This window comes from Pleurodeles waltl, chromosome 4_2 (genome assembly GCF_031143425.1).
Source record: "Pleurodeles waltl isolate 20211129_DDA chromosome 4_2, aPleWal1.hap1.20221129, whole genome shotgun sequence".
NCBI lineage: Eukaryota > Metazoa > Chordata > Amphibia > Caudata > Salamandridae > Pleurodeles > Pleurodeles waltl.
This window is the reverse complement of record NC_090443.1, coordinates 539,983,866-540,002,635: the sequence shown is the minus strand read 5'-3', so window position 1 is coordinate 540,002,635 and position 18,770 is coordinate 539,983,866. Positions and strand designations below refer to the sequence as shown.

At 42.6% G+C, this 18,770-nt stretch overlaps 1 protein-coding gene across 1 annotated transcript in view; it reads right to left on the bottom strand.

Moving 5' to 3' along the window:
* The window catches only part of RGSL1 (regulator of G protein signaling like 1), a 483,194-nt gene extending 466,418 nt beyond the window's left edge, over positions 1-16,776 (bottom strand). Inside the window, exons 1-2 of the mRNA XM_069233196.1 lie at positions 16,686-16,776; positions 4,466-4,540 (exon numbers count right to left, since the gene is read on the bottom strand). Coding sequence (XP_069089297.1) covers positions 4,466-4,540; positions 16,686-16,733 — 123 coding nt within the window. The 5' untranslated portion in view covers positions 16,734-16,776. The remainder of the gene's footprint in view (positions 1-4,465; positions 4,541-16,685) is intronic.
* Between the last annotated feature and the right edge of the window lie 1,994 nt (positions 16,777-18,770).

The window sequence follows — 18,770 nt, the reverse complement described above, 5'->3', positions numbered from 1 at the left end:
GCAGATAATGGAATGGGAATAGTAAATTTGCCCCTCCAAAATCAAACACTTTCCCTACTGTTGCACTGACTGACCGTGTACAACTTTCTTGTTGCACACAGAAAGTTTTGGGGTGATCCATCAAGCAGGGGCCCGAAAAAAAGGGGGGGTCAAAAAAGTTGTGTCTCCTATGTTAATTCCCATACGACTACAGCCAGAACCACTGGACGGAATTACACCAAATTTGGCAGAAAACTAGCTTTTGGTTAGTAGATTGTGCTTTCACTTATTTGGTGTAAATCCATCCAGTAATTTTGGAGACATTAAAGGGAAAATACATTTGTATATCTCTGGCCGTGATGACTTTGCGAAGATTAAGAGCTTTTGCACTGCAAATGCACAGCTCTGACTGGATGCCAACACCCCCCCCCCCCCCCCCCACCAGAGCTAAAACCCTTTTTTTTATTTTCACAGTGATTCACTGCGAATCCAGTGAAAATGTAAAAAAATAAAAAGGGGCTCCCACACTTGTTTTCTATAGAGCCCCCCAGGGGGCCAGGCCCTAGGGCATAGATTTATATATGCGGGAGGCTGACTGACCACCCCCTCCCGCAGCCTCAGGACCACCACCTCCTTGGGGATTTTACAAATATAACAGAGGGGCCACCCCCAGGGGCTTTTATAAAAAAAGTGAAAGGGGTCAGTTTTGGACCCTCGAGCCCTAGGGACCACCACCTCCCTGGGGCTATGCTAGTAGGAGGGGGACCGCGCAGCCCTCCCTTGAAAAGCCACTGAACGCCCTGGGGACCGTACCCCAAAGGGCCGGCTCCTGCTATTTCCTGGGGTGTCCCCCCTCGGGACATAGCAGTTTGCTTTTGCCTGGTAGGAGCTGACAGCAAACAAACTCCGGTTTCCAACAGCGATCAGAAGCTGGACTTTTCATCTGTCTTCCCTGCATGCAAATATGGATTTGGGGAAGACAGATGAAAACATGGCTGCCAGAAGCAGGGAGCTATTTGAAGCAGATCCCTGCTTCTGGGAGCAATGCTGACTCCTGCAGAGACACTCTGTGGCATATTGGTTAAGACTACAGATCCTCATGTGGACAGTTAATAGTTCTAGTCCAGGTGTGTCTTTGGTGATTCCCCTAACTTAATTTTTTTTAAAGTTTAAGGTTCATAATGAAAGCTGATCTCATTCCCTTTAGCTGACAAAAACATGTTTTTTTTTCAATGTGTCCAGTAATATCTCATTCTAAGTGTATAATTCAAACCCTAAAGAATTCCACTGCTCTCTCTCTCACTCTCTTTCTCTCTCTCTGTTTCTCTTTTTCAATCTTTCTCTCACTCACACCCCCACTCATACCCTTACGCATCCACTCAGACACCCACTCAGACACTCACGCACCCACTCACAGACCCACGCAGATCCTAGTGCACCCACTCACAGCCCCACTCAGACCCTCACACAGCCACTCACAGAACCACTCACACATTGACGTACCCACTAAAACACTGATGTACGCACTCTCACAGCCACTTTCACTTCAAGATACACCCTCTCACACCTATTCTCACATCCAAAGAGACAGACTGCACACAGCTCGTGCCCTAAGGTAACAATAATTCGCACCCTTGCCATGCACTGTTAATTACCCCACAAATTACGGCACACAAAATCTTTGATAATATCAGTGTAATATTTGCAATAAAAGTTCTGACGACGAAACTGTGCATGGCATATATACATATTTACCTAGTGGTGGTCGCCACTAGTAAGTTATAGTTACGACGTAACTTCTATAGAAAAAGCATTTTTTACTTGCCTATATCTTTGGCACAGGTTGATGAATCTTCACAAAATTTTCCAAAGAAATTTGCCAGTCACATCAGTTGCTGTCTGCAAAGGTTTGGGGTTATCTGTCAAGTGGGGAAGTGGGGGCTGAGACAAAGGGGAGGGGGGGGGTAAAATATGTTTTTCACATTTATTTTTCCACAGGTATTTGGAACAGCGGTAACGCCGATACCACTGGACAGAATTACACCAAATTTTGGAGAAAGGTAGCTACTGGTCGAGAAAGCAACATTTTTGTTATTTGGTGTAAATCCATTCAGTAGTTTTAGAGAAATTAAAGAAAATCGAAATTTGTATATATGGTATGCAAAGGATTTGCGACCCCTCCTGATCTCGTGCTAAGATCTGATTGGCTGCCAGTGCTTCAACAAGGAAGTGTTGGCAGCCATCTTGGGAATCAGCTTCAGCCAAGTCCCAGAAAAAAGTTTTAAAAAAAGAAAAGAGGTCAGGGTTCAGAGGGACCCGCTCCCCCTCCCCCCCAGAGCAAAAAAAGCATTTTTCAAAAATTTTCACTGCAAGTAAACAAAAAAACAAAAAAAGCGCGGGCTCCTGTGCTTTGTCATTCTGAAGCTTCTGGTTGGGCCAAGTCCCGGGGCATTGCTTATTGTAGTGTTGGGGGGGCAACAACCGTGTAGCCCCTGGTTAAAAAAAGTTTGAAAAAAAGAAAAGGAGTCAGGGTTAAGATACCCTGACCCCTTAGCTTTAGTGCTGGGGTCCCAAACGAAGCCCCCCCCCGAGCAAAAGTAGCATTTAAAAAAAGAAATCACTGCAAGTAAAAAAAGATTTTTTTAATGAGTGCGGGCTCCTCTGCTTTGTTATTCAGAAGCCTCAGCGTAGTGTGGGGGGGGGACTCTAAGGCCCGCCAGTAGCCCCTGGGACCCCCACCTCCCTGTGGCTTTAATGTAATTATAAGCTAGGAGGACCGCATGGCCCCCTTGCAGCCCCAGGACCACCACTTCTCCAGGGCTATTTTCATGGGAAATTCACCAGTTATATTACAGCACTCATGACATCTTTTATAACATCATTGATAATATGACTGCAACATTTGTGTAAAATTATTCATAAAAAAAACTGTGCATGGCGGGAGCTTGAGCTATAGTTACCTTAGGGCACAAGTTATAGTTACTTGAAATAACTATAACTATAACTGGTGAATTTCTAAGGTTTTGTACAAGTAAAGTATAACGTCTCTGTAACCTTTGTTTTTTTAAGTGAATTTCTATATATTTTTAATTCTATTTCTCAACTATAACGTCCATGTAGCCATTGTTTTTTAAAATGTGTATATATATATATATATATTCACCCAAATGCTGCTCATTGTTACCGAACTCTATCAGGTGGGTGCCTCCTTCGTGCAAGCAGCACTGCACGTAATTAATGTCCAAACCAAACAGCTCCACTACAGAGCCAGGGGCACTCTTGGATTCCACTTCCTCACCCCAGTATGACGCGTTTCGTCGAAGTGCCTTCTTCAGATGCTGGTAATTACAGGACACACGCCCACAAGTGTTTAAATTCGTTTTTACTCCTCCTTTAATTTATAGTTACTTGAGTTACTCATAATTATAACTGCTGAATTGCTATGGTTTTGAGCAAGTAAATTCAGAACCTAAATGTAACGTCTCTGTAACCTTTTTCAGTGAATTTATACAACAAAAAAAAAAAAAAATATATATATATATATATATAGTACATATATATATATATATATATATATAAATGCAAACACATATGTATGTGTTTGTGTTTTTTAAGTTTATATTTATACATAGTAGTAAATATTAGTGAACTATATTTATATTATAATACATTTATATAATAAAACATTTACCATTCAGTACTTTCAACTCTATTTATATTAAAAAGCTATATTTGTGTATATTATTAGTGTCAACAATATTTTCTCCAATATTTTTGTATTCACCATTATAAGTACAGGAGCACAATATTGTGGTAAACAATATATTTGACACAATACTTTTCTCAATGATATTGGTTACCACAATATTGTGTCAGTGATCCGAAATGAAAGTTAGTGTCTCATATAATCCCTCGTCATGCATGAGATCTGACCCAAGCTGTCAAAAGCTACCCACCCCAACTAATAAGTATTTTGACAGGAGCCATAAAAGAGCTTGTGGTGCTAGGAGAGTAATTTCTTAGCGAGAAGCCACAGTATATCACAGTATATACTGTACAGAATATAACATCTGTGGGCGTGATATAAAATGCTGAACTGGGGGTCTTAGTAGTTTCCCTCCCAGGTGGCTAAGGTGTTCATCATTATTTGACTCAAATCAGCCTCAGAAATTACTTTAAGAATTGTTAAAACAGAACATTTATCGTATCTGAAGATTTTATGTTGTTTCTTTAAAAGTCATTAATTGCTTCTACAGCATCGTATTATCATCACACACAGGCAAAACATACAAAATCGGACCATTAACAATGGTGCAGTGGCAAATTAATGTAAACACCCATTCATATTACCCTTGCCTTGTAATATCATTTTCAAAATCTCAACATTAACGGTTTTAAATTTTGCCAAAATCTTTGGGAAATCCGACTTAACCTAACCCCCCACACCTTTCTCCTTCTCTGTTTTCTGTTTTGCAGTTTTTCTCACCATTGATCGGGGAAGACGTGGGTACAGGATCCACTGGCGAGTCCCAAAGAAGTAAAACGGAGTCTGGCCAAAGACCTGCAGAAAAAAGAAGATATTGTACATTTTCATTGCATCTTCCTGATTTTCTATATATAAATGTGTAGGCCAGATTGTGAAATCCAAGTGCGCTGTACTAGTAGGGCACTCTGTAAAACATGCATGGTTAAAAAGTTCAAGGACCCAAAAGACACAGCACTGAGGTGTTGGTACCTACTATACCAAATGGAAGTCCATTATGCCTGTATTGCCCTAGAGCAGTGGTTCCCAACCTTTTGACTTCTGTGGACCCCCACTTTGTCATTACTGGAACCCAGGGACCCCCACTGAATCATTATTGGAATCTGGGGACCCCCCCACTGAGTCATTACTGAAAGCTGGGGACCTAATCTGTTAATATTATTTAATTTTCCAAGCAGTCGCGGACCCCCTGAGGGGGCTTCGCGGACCCCCAGGGGTCCCCGGACCACAGGTTGGGAACCACTGCCCTAGAGAATTGAAAGGGACTTTGAATGGTCAATGAGTCTCATTTGATGGCAGAGTGGTATGGAAGTTCCAACCTAACCCATACTACAATCCTAATGCTAACTCTAACTCTGACATGTAACTATAACATTGTGGCCCATATTTATACTTTTTGGCACGTTTTTGTGTAAAAAAATGATGCAAATGTGGCGCAAAAAAAGTATAAATATGGGCCTAAGTTCACCATTCACCCTAATAATAACTGCAGTCCTGCCCATAACAGTAATCGTATTCATAACATTAGTCCCAATATTAAATAAAAACATATTTATTGTATGTGTAGTCCTACCTCAACACTAAAATTGAGTCTGTTCCTAAACGTAACACTACATTTACTGTTGACACTAAACTAGCACTAATGCTGCATCTAACCTTAATTGCAACATTTATCATAACTCTTACCCTATTACGAACCTTAACTTAGCCTGAAATCTGCAGAAAGAGAACCATTACAAGATGGCTATAAATCAGCATCGTATCCTTTGAAGCTACCAAAACCAAGGACTTCAGTACATATGATCCCTAAGATCTTCTGAGAAATGGAGAACTACCTAGGGGATCTGAAATACTGCACCTAGGGCCAACTGTACTGGACTAATTGCAATTCGCAACTAGTATTTTTGTGACAGGTAAAGAATTTTAAGAACCAATGTAGGATGGGGGACCATTTTGCACATGGATTACCACCTCAAATAAGGTGTCCGTAAAATTTCAATGTTTTGTAACTGAATTTTAGTTTAAAGCATTGGTACTATAGATACTGATTTAGTATTTGAAAGGGACATCTGCAGCATCGACTTTCCAGATACCAAAATCAGTATCCATTTGGAAACCCATTTTAGGAGTCTGAAAACTTTCCTGAATCCTAAAAAGGGATTAATGCATAAGGAAAAGCATTAAAAAACTGGAGTGTTTGAAACTGTTAAACTCTTAGTACACCTGGCCCCTAATCGTCATGATTATGGCACTTTTCCCTGGAGCTTGATCTGGATATTTTGGATTCTAGAAGCAGCTGCAGTACCAGGGTGAAAATATCAGTCCTGCTGTGTTTACTCAGGAATCGTAATTCCAAGTGGCTGATAATGCCCTTTACTTGCCCCTCTGGAATAACAGCAGTAAGCCCTAACACTGTTAGTAAACCAGTCGCTACTTCTTCAATGAACCCAAAACCCAATAATAATAATACATTTTACCTCAATTTTAATGCTAGCCCTAATTCATCATTGAAAAACTGCAAGTTCTTGTTATTTCTTTGACTCAGAGGATATCAGCCTACTTTCATTTTTTTTACAGTTTTTTTATCTCAAAAAAGCTTTTTTTTAAACATATTTTATTGAGTTTGAAATTTGACCAGCCAATGCAGCTGATATGGTAATGACAAAATAACAGTATTAGAAACAATAAAGCAATATCAAAAGAACATACCTGTCCATCAGATCCCACCCCCACCACCCTGGCATCCATTGTCATACATTCAGATGTCCTGGAGGCCTCATTGGCCATCCTCTCCTCGCCCTGGTTACTCCCCCCTTCCAGAAAGCTTGTGCATGTGGTGAACAGGACAAACTGGCACCAGGTCTACACTCCTGTGAGCTGCTCATTTCTTCCATATCTTGGGATATTTTCAAGAGGAACTCCTTGCCTTGTAGACCATTATCTCTAAACCCATTCAGTGGTTCATTCCCTGCTCCTACACTGCTAGAGACAGGGGCACCTCTTCTTCCACTCTTTGGATATATCAAGGTTGTGGGGGGTCAACCCCAGGTACTGGAGGGCATCATGAAAAAGCTTTTGAAACACTCATATGGGATTATCTCTTCCAAGCGCTGGTCAGGGTGGGGGTGGGTACACGCCTCAGAGCATACACTAAACTATTATACACCAACCCCACCCCCAGGATCCTCCTGGGCAGGCTTATTTCACCACCGTTTTATGCCCCTGCTCCCCCTGCTGTTCATAATGGGTATGGAGCCTCTTACCATTAGGTTCTGCCTGGAGGGCGAGGCTTGGGGATCCCTTTGGATGGCACGACCCATGCAGTGTCTTTGTATGCAGACAACCTACTCCTCTACATCCCTGACATCCACTCAAACCTCTCCCCATTACACACTACACTTCAGGTGTTCGCACAGACAGCAGACCTCTGGGTTAACTGGGCAAGTCATGTGTGTACCCACTAAGTTGCAACATAACCCCACTTGAGGTGTGACTCAGAGGAACCATGCTGAACTGGAAGGGTGACATACTCCGCTTCTTCAGAGTTTGACTCTACCACTTCACGGCTGATCTATATGAGGCTAACTTAAGGAGAGCCCTTTCTGCCCTAAAATTACAAGTGTAGGTCTGGAAAAATGTACCCTTAGCTACAGCAAGGAAACTAGCCCTATCTAAAATGATAATCCTGCCTAGGTTACTCTACCATTTCATCAATGTTCCACTTATCCCCCCCAGGATGCTTTTTTTGAGATCTTGACACCATGTTAGGGAATCTTATTTGGGACAACAAGCGTCATCGCATTGTGCTGAAGAAGTTGCAGCTGCCAGTAGGTGAAACGGACTCAGAGACCCATTGCTTGAGGCTTACTACTTAGCGGCACTACTACAGTGGGTTCACGGTGGTTAGCTGAGCGCTTCATGGGAGAGACGTGAAATGGATCCAGCCCTTTGAAATAGTCTCTGCTCTGAGGCTCCCTACTCCTCACAACTGCACCCCAGACAACATCATCGCTGCAATCCAGGATTGCCAGTAAATGTCTAGCTAAGGTTTCCCGCCTCACATGCCATATTCCACCATATGCTCCTGCACTCCCCTGTGGGGAGTACCAGGCCCCGGATCCTATTCAGACGCTGACTCAAGAGATGGCATGAGCAATCCTTGACCACAGAGGACCTATTTACAGATGGCCACCTCCTAACCTTCAATCAACAGGTCTCTGACTATGATATTCCACAAGAGCAGTACCTAAAATACCGGCAGCTGCGCAATAAATATGGCATGCTCTGGTCCACACAGGATGAAGAACCACAAACACACTCTGTTGTTTAGACTCTGCAGCACAAGGGCACAGGATGCCATCTAATAACATGGATATATAAAGCCATACAGGAACACACTTAGGGCCAGATTTACAATGTTTTGGAGCAGGCCAGTGCCGCAACCCTTCTTGTTGTGCTGCCCTGCATCAAAACAAAAGGGCAGGAACGCACTGTATCTCTGAGATACGGCACACTCCTGTCCTTTTCCCCTGCACTGGCGCACAAATTGCTGCCAAGCGCCAATGCATGCACCCTTGCACTATGGTGCAAGGGTGTCTTTGTTGCAGGGATCATTGTTTTTGTGCAGGAAGGGGTACCTTCCTGCACAGAAACAATTCCAAAAGGAGTTTTCTTCTTTCGATGTGTGCTGCAAAATGCAGAAAGAGGAAAAAACGAGGATAAATGAAGATATTTCTCCTTGTTGTGTCACTTCTATACCACCACTGGGGAGCACAGGGTTTTGACGCATTCCCAAGTTTACAAAACCTTGTAAATCTGGGAATGCATCAAAATCCATAGGTGTTGCATGGTAACACCCACTCAACACCCATGGAAACGCCTTCCCGAAGCAAAGTACGGCAACGCAGTGACTTGCGCTGCGTTGCCTTACTCCATATCTACAAGGCCATGCAAAGCCATGCAAAGTGGCTTTGCGTGATCTTGAAGATATGGGTCAGCAGCCTGCACTGCCAGTGCTTCAAAAAAGTGATGCATCGGTGGTGCAAGCCGCTTGTAAATCTGGGCCTGATGGTGCTGCCGGGCAACTCGGAGGATGCTGTCAGATGGGCTCTACATGAAACCAAATAGGAACGGGCTCTGAAATCTACCCAGCAAGTACTGGTTTAAAAGCATACAATTCTCCATTTTACACCAAGGGTACCTGATGCCAAAGAACCTCAACTTGTTACGACTTTGTCATCCCATTTTTAGGGGGTGCTGTAAGGGGACTGTCGGAAGCCTGGGAATCACCCTGAACACTTATCTAGAGTCCCTTGCTGACTCCCATTTGTTTTTCTTTTTGCCATGGTATGCTTTTGTAGTATTACATTTGCTTCCTGGGACTGCAAATCCCATAATGCACAGGCTCGTAGTCAGGAAAGGCTGGGTTCTGTTTCCCATTGTTTTCTATGGGAGAAGTCCAGTTGCTCCTTTTCACTCGATCCTCTCCTCCAGGACTTGCGAGTGTCTGAAACTACACATACCTGAGACCTCTCCTGTGCAGCCCAGTCATGTGATTTCACCTGGGGTTTTCTGCAGCTTGGAACTGCTTATAAGCAGCCATTTCCTCAAGATCCTTCATTGTGCATTGGAGTTCGATTCCTTTGTGGTAGAGACCCCTTATCGGATGGTGTTCCAGTCTTGTTCCTGTTCTGTTCCAGCTTGAACCTGTTTCCTGTTTCTCTGCCCTGCTCCTGATTGTTCCAGCCAGAGTCTGCTACCTATCTTTTAGCCTTGTACCTGTTTGTTTCTTCCAGAGCCTGCTCCCTGTTTCTTTGTCCTGCTCCTGCCTTGTTTCAGCCTGAGCCTGCTCTCTATTTCCCAGTCCTGTTTACTGCTTATTCCTACTCCCTGTATTCCAGCCCTGTCCTTGCCTGTTCCAGCCAGAGCCTGCACTCAGTTTCCCAGTCCTGTCTCTGTTTGTTCCAGCCAGAAGTTTGCGCCTTGTTTTCAAGTCCTAGTCATGCCTTTGCTTCAGCCTGAGCCTGTTCCCAGTTCCTGCCTCTGCCTCTTAGTTTGTTCCCTTCTGCTTCCGTTTCTTATTGGGTATTTGTGTCTGGTAAGTGTTCTATCAGTCTTCAACAGTGTATAAGTGTCCTCCTTTGTACTGGGGTTGGCTCCTGGTCTCCAGGAGGCAATTCCAGCCCCCCTCCTTGTCTAGTGTTATACGTTGTCTTTCGTGCCTAACAGTGACAGTGTGCTATTGATGTTTTTCCAGGAATTGCCACTGTGTTTCCAGCTGGACCCACAAGAGCTTGTCTTGTGTATGCAAGTACTATCCTTGTTTGTGATCTAGGGTCCAGAGACAGAATCACTTCTGCTGCCTCCTTTCTATGGGGCTGGCAGGGTTACTATCTGTAAGAGCAAACTGCACAGAGGCATTGACATTCCCTGTCACTGTGGGAGGTTCTGCGCCCTACTCTGTGTACAACCCCAACGTGTTTGTCCATTAGTAATCCGTTTCCTGTTTGTTCACACACGGGTTGCTCTGCTTTTACTTTCCTGTTTCCTGTGCCTGTTCATAGCTGTCCTTTCTGTGTTTGCCTTTAGCTGCTCTTCTGCCCCAGTACACTACCTCTTTAGGATATTCAGTGACCTCAAGGGGTGTCCCAACCAGAGTCCTGATCAGACCCGCCCGAATCCGTGACACAACTGCTACTTCCCCAAAGTACATCTTAGCTGACTCTGCTGCCATTCAGCTTCTGCAAATTTGCAGCACATATTGTGGCCTTGCCCAGCTCTGTCGTCCTATTAACATTCTGTTTATAGTGTATTACAGGAGGTCACCAACCTCACTGACTTCAATATATTGGAGGCCAAGCGTAGAAAGTGTTACAAGGTGAGGACACGCTTTGCCGGCATGCTTGCCTACTTTCGAAAAGAGTCCTCACTCTGCAGTAGAGAGCCGAACAAGCCCCAAAAGGCGGCTTCATGGTACGGAGCACTGCTGAAATGGGGGAAGTTCGAGGGTGAGGCCCTTTGCTATGAAGAAGTCGGATACCTTCGTAAGCAACCAATTTCTCTGGTCTGGGATGCTTTCCTTGACCACTTTCTGCAACTCGACCGGAATGACGATCTGTCCCATGGAGTCTGATATGAAAGACAACACTATGTGCACTCCATCCACAAATGACAGCACAGTTGGATCCTCGCCCTAGTCACTGAATCTGAATTGCCATTCCTTTTCTCCCAGTTTAGGCCCATAACCTTAGACAGCCGGGTTGATAAGTTGGTATGTACTTATAACTCTCATCCAGTGCTGAAATGCCCTAACAGTTTTATCACTTGTCTCACAGATTTGCATGTCTGCTATCATTAAGCACTTATGAGAATTGTGGTTCTGTACTGTTTCTGAATACTATGAATGACATGTGATGCTGTCTTTGTTTGCATATGACAACCCCAATAAAAACTGTTTTAAAAAATGAGGAATCTCCAGGCACACTCTCTCAGGAGACAGCAAACATCATCAAATCATCTACATTCCTGCAACAATGATTAAAGAAATATAAAAAAGGGCATTAATAAGAGTTTGTAGGACACAATACTCCATTAAAACATGATGAATATCCCTTCCTTCAGATAATTAGTGGAATAGGCTAGAATGCACTTGTAGTATGGCAGATGGAATGGGATATCAGTCATGTTTGTGACAGAGTATCCTGTCCACCAAACTCCAAACAAGGGCCTTAGTCTGCCTAAAGCACTGAGTCCTATTCATGTGTGGCTATGCTGTGCGGAGTAACTGCTACAGTAGGCCTTCAACTCGGCCTGCATAGCCACATTCTGATGTAAATCTAAAATGGGACTCCTGCTGTGATTTCATTGGAGGTGTCGAGTTGAAAGGGCTTATGAAGAATGAACGAAGCAAGTGAGCCTTACCATCTTGTTTAAAGCCTCACCACACTGTTTTTTGGTACGGCACCACACCGAATCACTGACATAAAATCGATGCATACAAAATCAAAACAGAAAAATATAGGAAATTAAATATTGATAGCAAAAATATTGACTTCCTGTACTCAACTAGTAAAACCACAAATATCAGTAATACAAATATCATTAATAAAAATATAAATTTTTGTTTATATCGAAAACACAAATGTCGGAAGCAAAAATATTGTTACCTTCAAATAAAGATGTCACAAATATCGATTCACACAATATCAACTACAGTACTACCGCCAAGATAATTAAATGACCATTAATAAGCATTAAAACATCACTTTTTATGTAAAACAATTGTTTGAAATAAACCTAAAATGTTTTATAAACATGTTTAAATGAAATATAACTATATTACATCAAAAACATACAACCCCAGAAATTATTCCCATTAACTACCAAAATTTAAACAACAACCTAAATATCACTAAATATCTATAAAAATACATATCTATACCAAAACTATCGAACTATGTATCATACATTATAAACAAAACCTAAATTAGCATTTACCATAGAAAGACATAACTGATAAAAACAAATACATACTAAGGTCTTTATTACCAGTCTGGAAGTCCAAGGACCGCCAGATTCGTGGTGGGTGGTCGGACCACGATGTGGCGGTTGGACCAACAGGGGACCGCCGTTGCCACCAGGAACGTGGTTGCTGACGGGCTGACGGTGGTCTGACTCATGCTCAGCTATGGTGGTGCTGAGTTCACCACCACCGTGCTGAGCACAACTCCCCTTTCTGTCAGCCTTTCCATGGCAATTCAACCCCCATGGAAAGGTTGATGGAAAGGCTGTGCAGGGAGATACCCATGCCCATGGCATGGGCAGTTCAGAGGCCCCCCTACCCAGCACCCTCAGAGTGCACACTGTCTGCTTTGCAGACAGTGTGCATTTTGAGGGTGCTGGTGTGCTACGGTATTGGCCTTCCGTCCCTGAAGGCAGCCGAGACCAATACACTAGCACTGTTCCCGCCAGGTTGACCGGTGGGAACTTCTTAATTCAATGTTCCCGCCGGTCAGCCTGGTGGGAACATCGTATACTGCGGGGGTGAGGCAGCTGGATTGATTCATGTGCATGTCTAGAGGTGAATCAGGTTGAAATTGCTACAATAATGTCACCCCACCTGGGGATTTCGCTTAACAGGTGTAAGTTAGATCACCAATTTCATCTGAAAAACAACGCATAGAGATAGGCTGGCACTGAGTAGTAATTATTTATATTTGATCAATTTAGATCAATCTCGAGAGCTACCCACATGGTAATGTAATACTCTATTAAAGTAAAAAGTAATATATACATTATAAATTAATAGTAAGTAACAGGTTTACGAAGTATCTGTTTTGTTGCATTTGGTGATGGGTCATGAGCTTTTGCACTTTGTTAATAACATACGGTTGGCAACTACCTCAGGTGGTCACTCTTAATTTTGCAACTTCAACATCTTCCAGATAGGAGTGTACAAATTTGTTTTTTCATTATTCACTATATGTGGTCCCTATAGCTTGAAGCATTTTGAGGAATGGCCCATAAAATAATTTTTGGAGTCACTTATCATCTTTGTATGGCTAGTCTGAATATTCAGTAGAATATATATATTTTTCTGTCAAAAGAAATTGTGGCATGGACGTATGTAACTTGACAACAATTGAGTGATGCTTTGGAGTGCATGACTGGACGGGATACTCAATATGTTGAGCAAATTGGGTTTACATACATTATGTCCATATTACTAATGTCTGTGGAGAGATCAAGTGTACTAGCATATGTCATTTTACTATAAGTTAAATAATTTATGAATTTAGCAGTTTAATAATTCTTTCTACATTTATCAAATTCCTCAGTTTCTACATTTTAATGATGCGATATGCATAATATGAGTCACTTTACACATTTGATGTTATATATGAAATTGTGCTTTTAGAAGTTTAAACAAGATATTTATCTTATGGGCAATATAGATGTGGCTTAACAATTTTGTACAATATCAATCAGTTTTTATCTTACATGTAACATTGAGGTTTGGGTGATACATAGTGGCAAGTCACGCTGCACATTAGTATCAATGACAATGCTCAAATTGTTTTGGTGTATTTAAAAATGCGGTTTGCACAGCCCAAGTCACTTTGGGGGTCATTCTGACCCTGGCGGTCGGTGAACGCCAGGGTCACCGACCACGGGAGCACCGCCAACAGGCTGGCGGTGCTCCCTCGAGCATTCTGACCGCGGCGGTTTAGCCGCGGTCAGAAACGGAAAGTCGGCGGTCTCCCGCCAACTTTCCGCTGCTCGGGAGAATCCTCCATGGCGGCGGAGCGCGCTCCGCCGCCATGGGGATTCTGACACCCCCTACCGCCATCCTGTTCCTGGCGGGTCTCCCGCCAGGAACAGGATGGCGGTAGGGGGTTCCGCGGGGCCCCTGGGGGCCCCTGCAGTGCCCATGCCAATGGCATGGGCACTGCAGGGGCCCCCGTAAGAGGGCCCCACAAAGTATTTCAGTGTCTGCAAAGCAGACACTGAAATACGCGACGGGTGCAACTGCACCCGTCGCACCTTCCCACTCTGCCGGCTCAATTCTGAGCCGGCGTCCTCGTGGGAAGGTAGATTTGCCCTGGGCTGGCGGGCGGCCTTTTGGCGGCCGCCCGCCAGCCCAGGGCAAATCTCAAAATACCCTCAGCGGTCTTGCGACCGCGGAGCGGTATTTTGTCGGGGGAAGACTGGCGGGCGGCCTCCGCCGCCCGCCAGTCTCAGAATCACCCCCTTTATGTATTCTGCGCAGGATATGGAACCACTATCTATGAATTTGGCCATAGAATAATTCACTTTACAGCTATTGAATTATACATTTTCACCTTTGATTGAGTGATTTGTACAGCACGAGTCACTTTGTATATTTGGAGCTTGACTTATGACAATGCTAAGAGAAGAAATAACTAGATACTTACCCTATGGGCAACACAGATGTGAATTTATTATTTCAGAAATATTAATCAGCCTGTGCTTTATGTGCCATGTTGAGATATTGGTGATAAACAGCTGTACATTACGATGCACACTAGCATCAATGGCATTGTTTAAAATGTTTTTGTTTATTTAGTAATGCGGCTTGCACAGCATGAGTCACTTTATATATTCTGCACAGGATATTGAACTATTCCAAACAAAGGATTTGTTATTCAGCCACTTTATGGGTAGCGTAGATGTGATCAAAAACAGGTATAGCCATTTAGTTATTTTGTTATGATACACACCAATATTATCCTCATTTAAAAAAAATATATATATTTGTTGAAAAATGTGGTTGGCATAACACAAGTCAGTCTAGGTATCCGGCGCAGGATTTGGAACTGTTGCAAGAGAAGTACTTGTTATGCAGCCACCTTACAGGCAATATTGATATGATTTAAACATGTTAGAGTGGCTATATGAGCATATTTGCCAAATGTAGACAAACGATATAATAGCAGATGTGGATTCATTACAATTTAATTTATTCCTTTCCAATATGGTGCTCACAATGTCTTTGTGAGCAATGAGAGAATACATGACTTTAGTGGAGTTGTAAAAAGAAAAGATGGAGAATTAACGTATATAGAGGAGCTGTAAGGGATTTGTCCAGTGGAAGGCGGTCTACCGGAACGCGTTGAAGTTTTGTTTTTGGGACGCACTGCACTTTAAATAAATTAAATGAATTAACCGTGTGCTGCTCTAATCTAGATTTTATGGATTTAATTTTGTGACCTATGGATGCTATGGTGCTGCTGTTGGTGGTGTAAAGGAACTCACCAATATCACTATATATGTATATATGTATATATACATATATATATATAGGTTTTAGAGCGGGAGATGCCAGTGGGGTAGAGACCAGAGGGTGGATCTGGCCCACCCCTGTGAATGGATTAACGCTTCCGTCTGGTCTTCTTTAATTGAAACTCCATATTTGGATGTCCAATTATTGGGACATATAGGCACACGGTGATAAAGAAGCTATGCCTATTCTGGTCTGAGCTATCAGAACAGCATCTGAGGGTGCTTTGTTCCCTGCGGTTTCACAGGGCCTTGAAGTGGTCTCAAGGTACCCAAAGAGTTTTCATTAGGTGTCTCCTATAGGTTTTCTTGGTCCTCAGGCCGGAATACATACATATATATATAAATATATATATATATATATATATATATATATATCTATATATATATATATATATATATGTATATATATGTGTGTGTGTGTGTATATATATATGTGTATATATATATATATATATATATAGATATATATATATATATATTCCAACACTATCTCCACACACAGTGAAGCGCCGTACTCAGGTTCACAGGGAAAAGAGGCACTTTATTTTCATTTTCCATCACAGAGGCAAGAGTTATTTCATTCCTCAGGAGTAAATTATTTCATTTTCTTTCAAAGTATCTCACATTTTCCTGACGAGTTTCGGCTGCTGATGTCAGCCTTAATCATAGGTCTCTCCTGATAAGAAGAACAACCACGTGTTCAGCCTTCCATTTATATCATGGCTTTAAAGCCACAGAGTCTCTGTTCACGCTTTTAAAAGTTTCACAGCTGCAGTGCATTAATTGATTACGTAGGTCAAAGAACACTTATACACAATATTATACTCGAGATATTGCTTATAATATTAGCTTCTCTTAATCATCACTGTATTTTCATACATAATGTTTATATCCGTTTTTTGAGTGCTTTAAGCAATATACATTTTCCTCTTTACAAAACGTGTCTTTGAATATCCTTTTCTTTCATTTGCATTGCAGCTGACCATGTTTGAAATGTCTCGTGAATACTTTTGAGTTTCTGCGCTGTGCCTTCAGTGCCTCATAAATCACAGTGAACCAGTGAACATTCACTTCCCTTGCACGATTTCATAAGTACTAGAATGTTATAATTATTTCCATGGTCCGTCTTTTATCCCTGTACCTTTATATTCCTGTGTTGAAAACGGGCGGATCCGGCTCCTTTAGTCATAAACACCACCACTTAACTCCGTGTCAGGAGCTTCAATCCGCACGACATACACACACACACTTGCATATGTATATTTTAAATTAAATGTTTTTAATTTTGATGTGATGCTGGAATGACAGATGACAAACCAGGCCCTATAAGACTTTGTTTTGCATAAAGGAAAAAAGAAAACAGAATAAAAGAGTAAATATTTATAAAGTAAATTTACATAAACTTACCTTAGGGAGATTCTGTTTATACTACTGCCGTGGAAGGCGTGGCTTACACTTCCCTCACAGGAACTGCTTTGGATTTTTGACTTTTAGAAAGTTGGCATTTTCTTGTCCTAACCGTTTGGAACTTGCAGCCTGCTACTTGTGTCACATGGCTAGGTGTAGTTGGCCTTTGTGTATTCCTCCCAGACAGCCAACCAATAGAGGGACTGGATCTTGGTAGGAATGGTGGGCAGAGCTGTGCACAGCCATATTTGCCTTCAAAAACAATGCCTTATGTCAGAATACTTCCCACTAGCCTATTGTGCCTGCAGACAGACTGGGACCAGGACAAGGAGGCAGGAAATTCCAGACACTTCTGTGGGGAGAAAACCCAGAAGTTTCTTCCACTTCAAAGGGGCACCAGGTATAAAAATAGGATCCCCAGACCCACTCTTCAGTTCACTTCTGAACCTGGGAAGGGACTCGTAGAGGACTACCCTGCTGCCTGTGGCCTGTTGTGTACTTCAGAGGACTGCCCTGCTTCACACAAGAGGACTACTCTGCTGTCTGAATCCTGCCCTGTGCCCTCAGAGGACTGCCTGCTGATTGACATCTGTCTTTCTTCTTAAACCTGAAACTTCCAGAGTAATTCCAAGGGTTAGTTGGCTGGCCTCCTCATCAGAGCTTTGGGGACAGAGAAGGATCCAACCATCTTGAACTTGCACCTGGACAGAGCTTGGGTGAGTCCTGACCCTCCAAATGGTGCCCCTTCAGATCTGAACCATTGTAAATGGTGCTAATGGTACCCAGATAACCCAAATCCAAACTTGGGACTTAAAACGTTTTCTGCCAAAAAGTGAGAACCAAGAGGAAACTGGTACCTTTCTGCTCGCCAATCTGCCCTAGGTGCATCAGCAGTCAGCCTGACTTCATGGTAGCTTCTGCTACATTCTTCTCCGCACTAGTAAATCTTGTTCAGTGGCTCCTGGCAAAGGGGTCTCCAGCCTTGTGGAGCCATCATAGGCTACAGCCTGCATCTTCATCCCACTGGAGATTGTTGACTTCCAAAATAGAGACTATGCCTGAACATAGAAATCTTCATTGCGACTTCATCCAGAGGCTCCCCGACAATGATGCCGCCTCCTCGGACACCAGCAGCTGCCTTGTCCCACTAAACTTTACCTTCTCACACATTTTCTTTAAAAGTTCTTCTAAGTCTAAAAGAAAGAAGACAGCGGGCACAATCCACTGCATGTATCCGACCAGCACTCCATCTCTGTCAGCTATAACTTTTGACTTTGCCCCAGTCTAATGCGAAAAGATGTCTGCAGTTGGCACTTTGATATTTTAGCCGCTATTTTACACTTAAAACTTTATAAATTCATAACTCCTGTTCTAACGTTTGGAGTTTTGTTGTTTTGGTGTCAAATTATTTATCACGATTTACTCTAGACTCAAGACAGCAGAGGGTTAAGGACAGGTTAATTTAGTGACTTTTTGAACCTATAACCCAATTTATCACAAAGTGATTATGCACATTTATGCCAAATTATGTTTTATGTTCTGAAGGCATACTTTCTGTTGATTTGTTCTGTTCAAAAGCACAGTATAGTTTTTTATTCCATTTTTAACAATAGGAGCCGATGCAAAGAGAATGCTCTGTTTATAATTCTCTGGTATCCTGAGATCAAGAGGGAATGGTGTTTGTTTTAAAAGTTGGCACATATGAGAGGTCTAGTAGCAGCCTGAGATACTGAAGTCTAATACTGCGACAGCTTGGCTCTGACTCAAAAATCACATCTAGCGAAAGCTTTGGGTAATTCACCTGCATGAAAGACTTCGA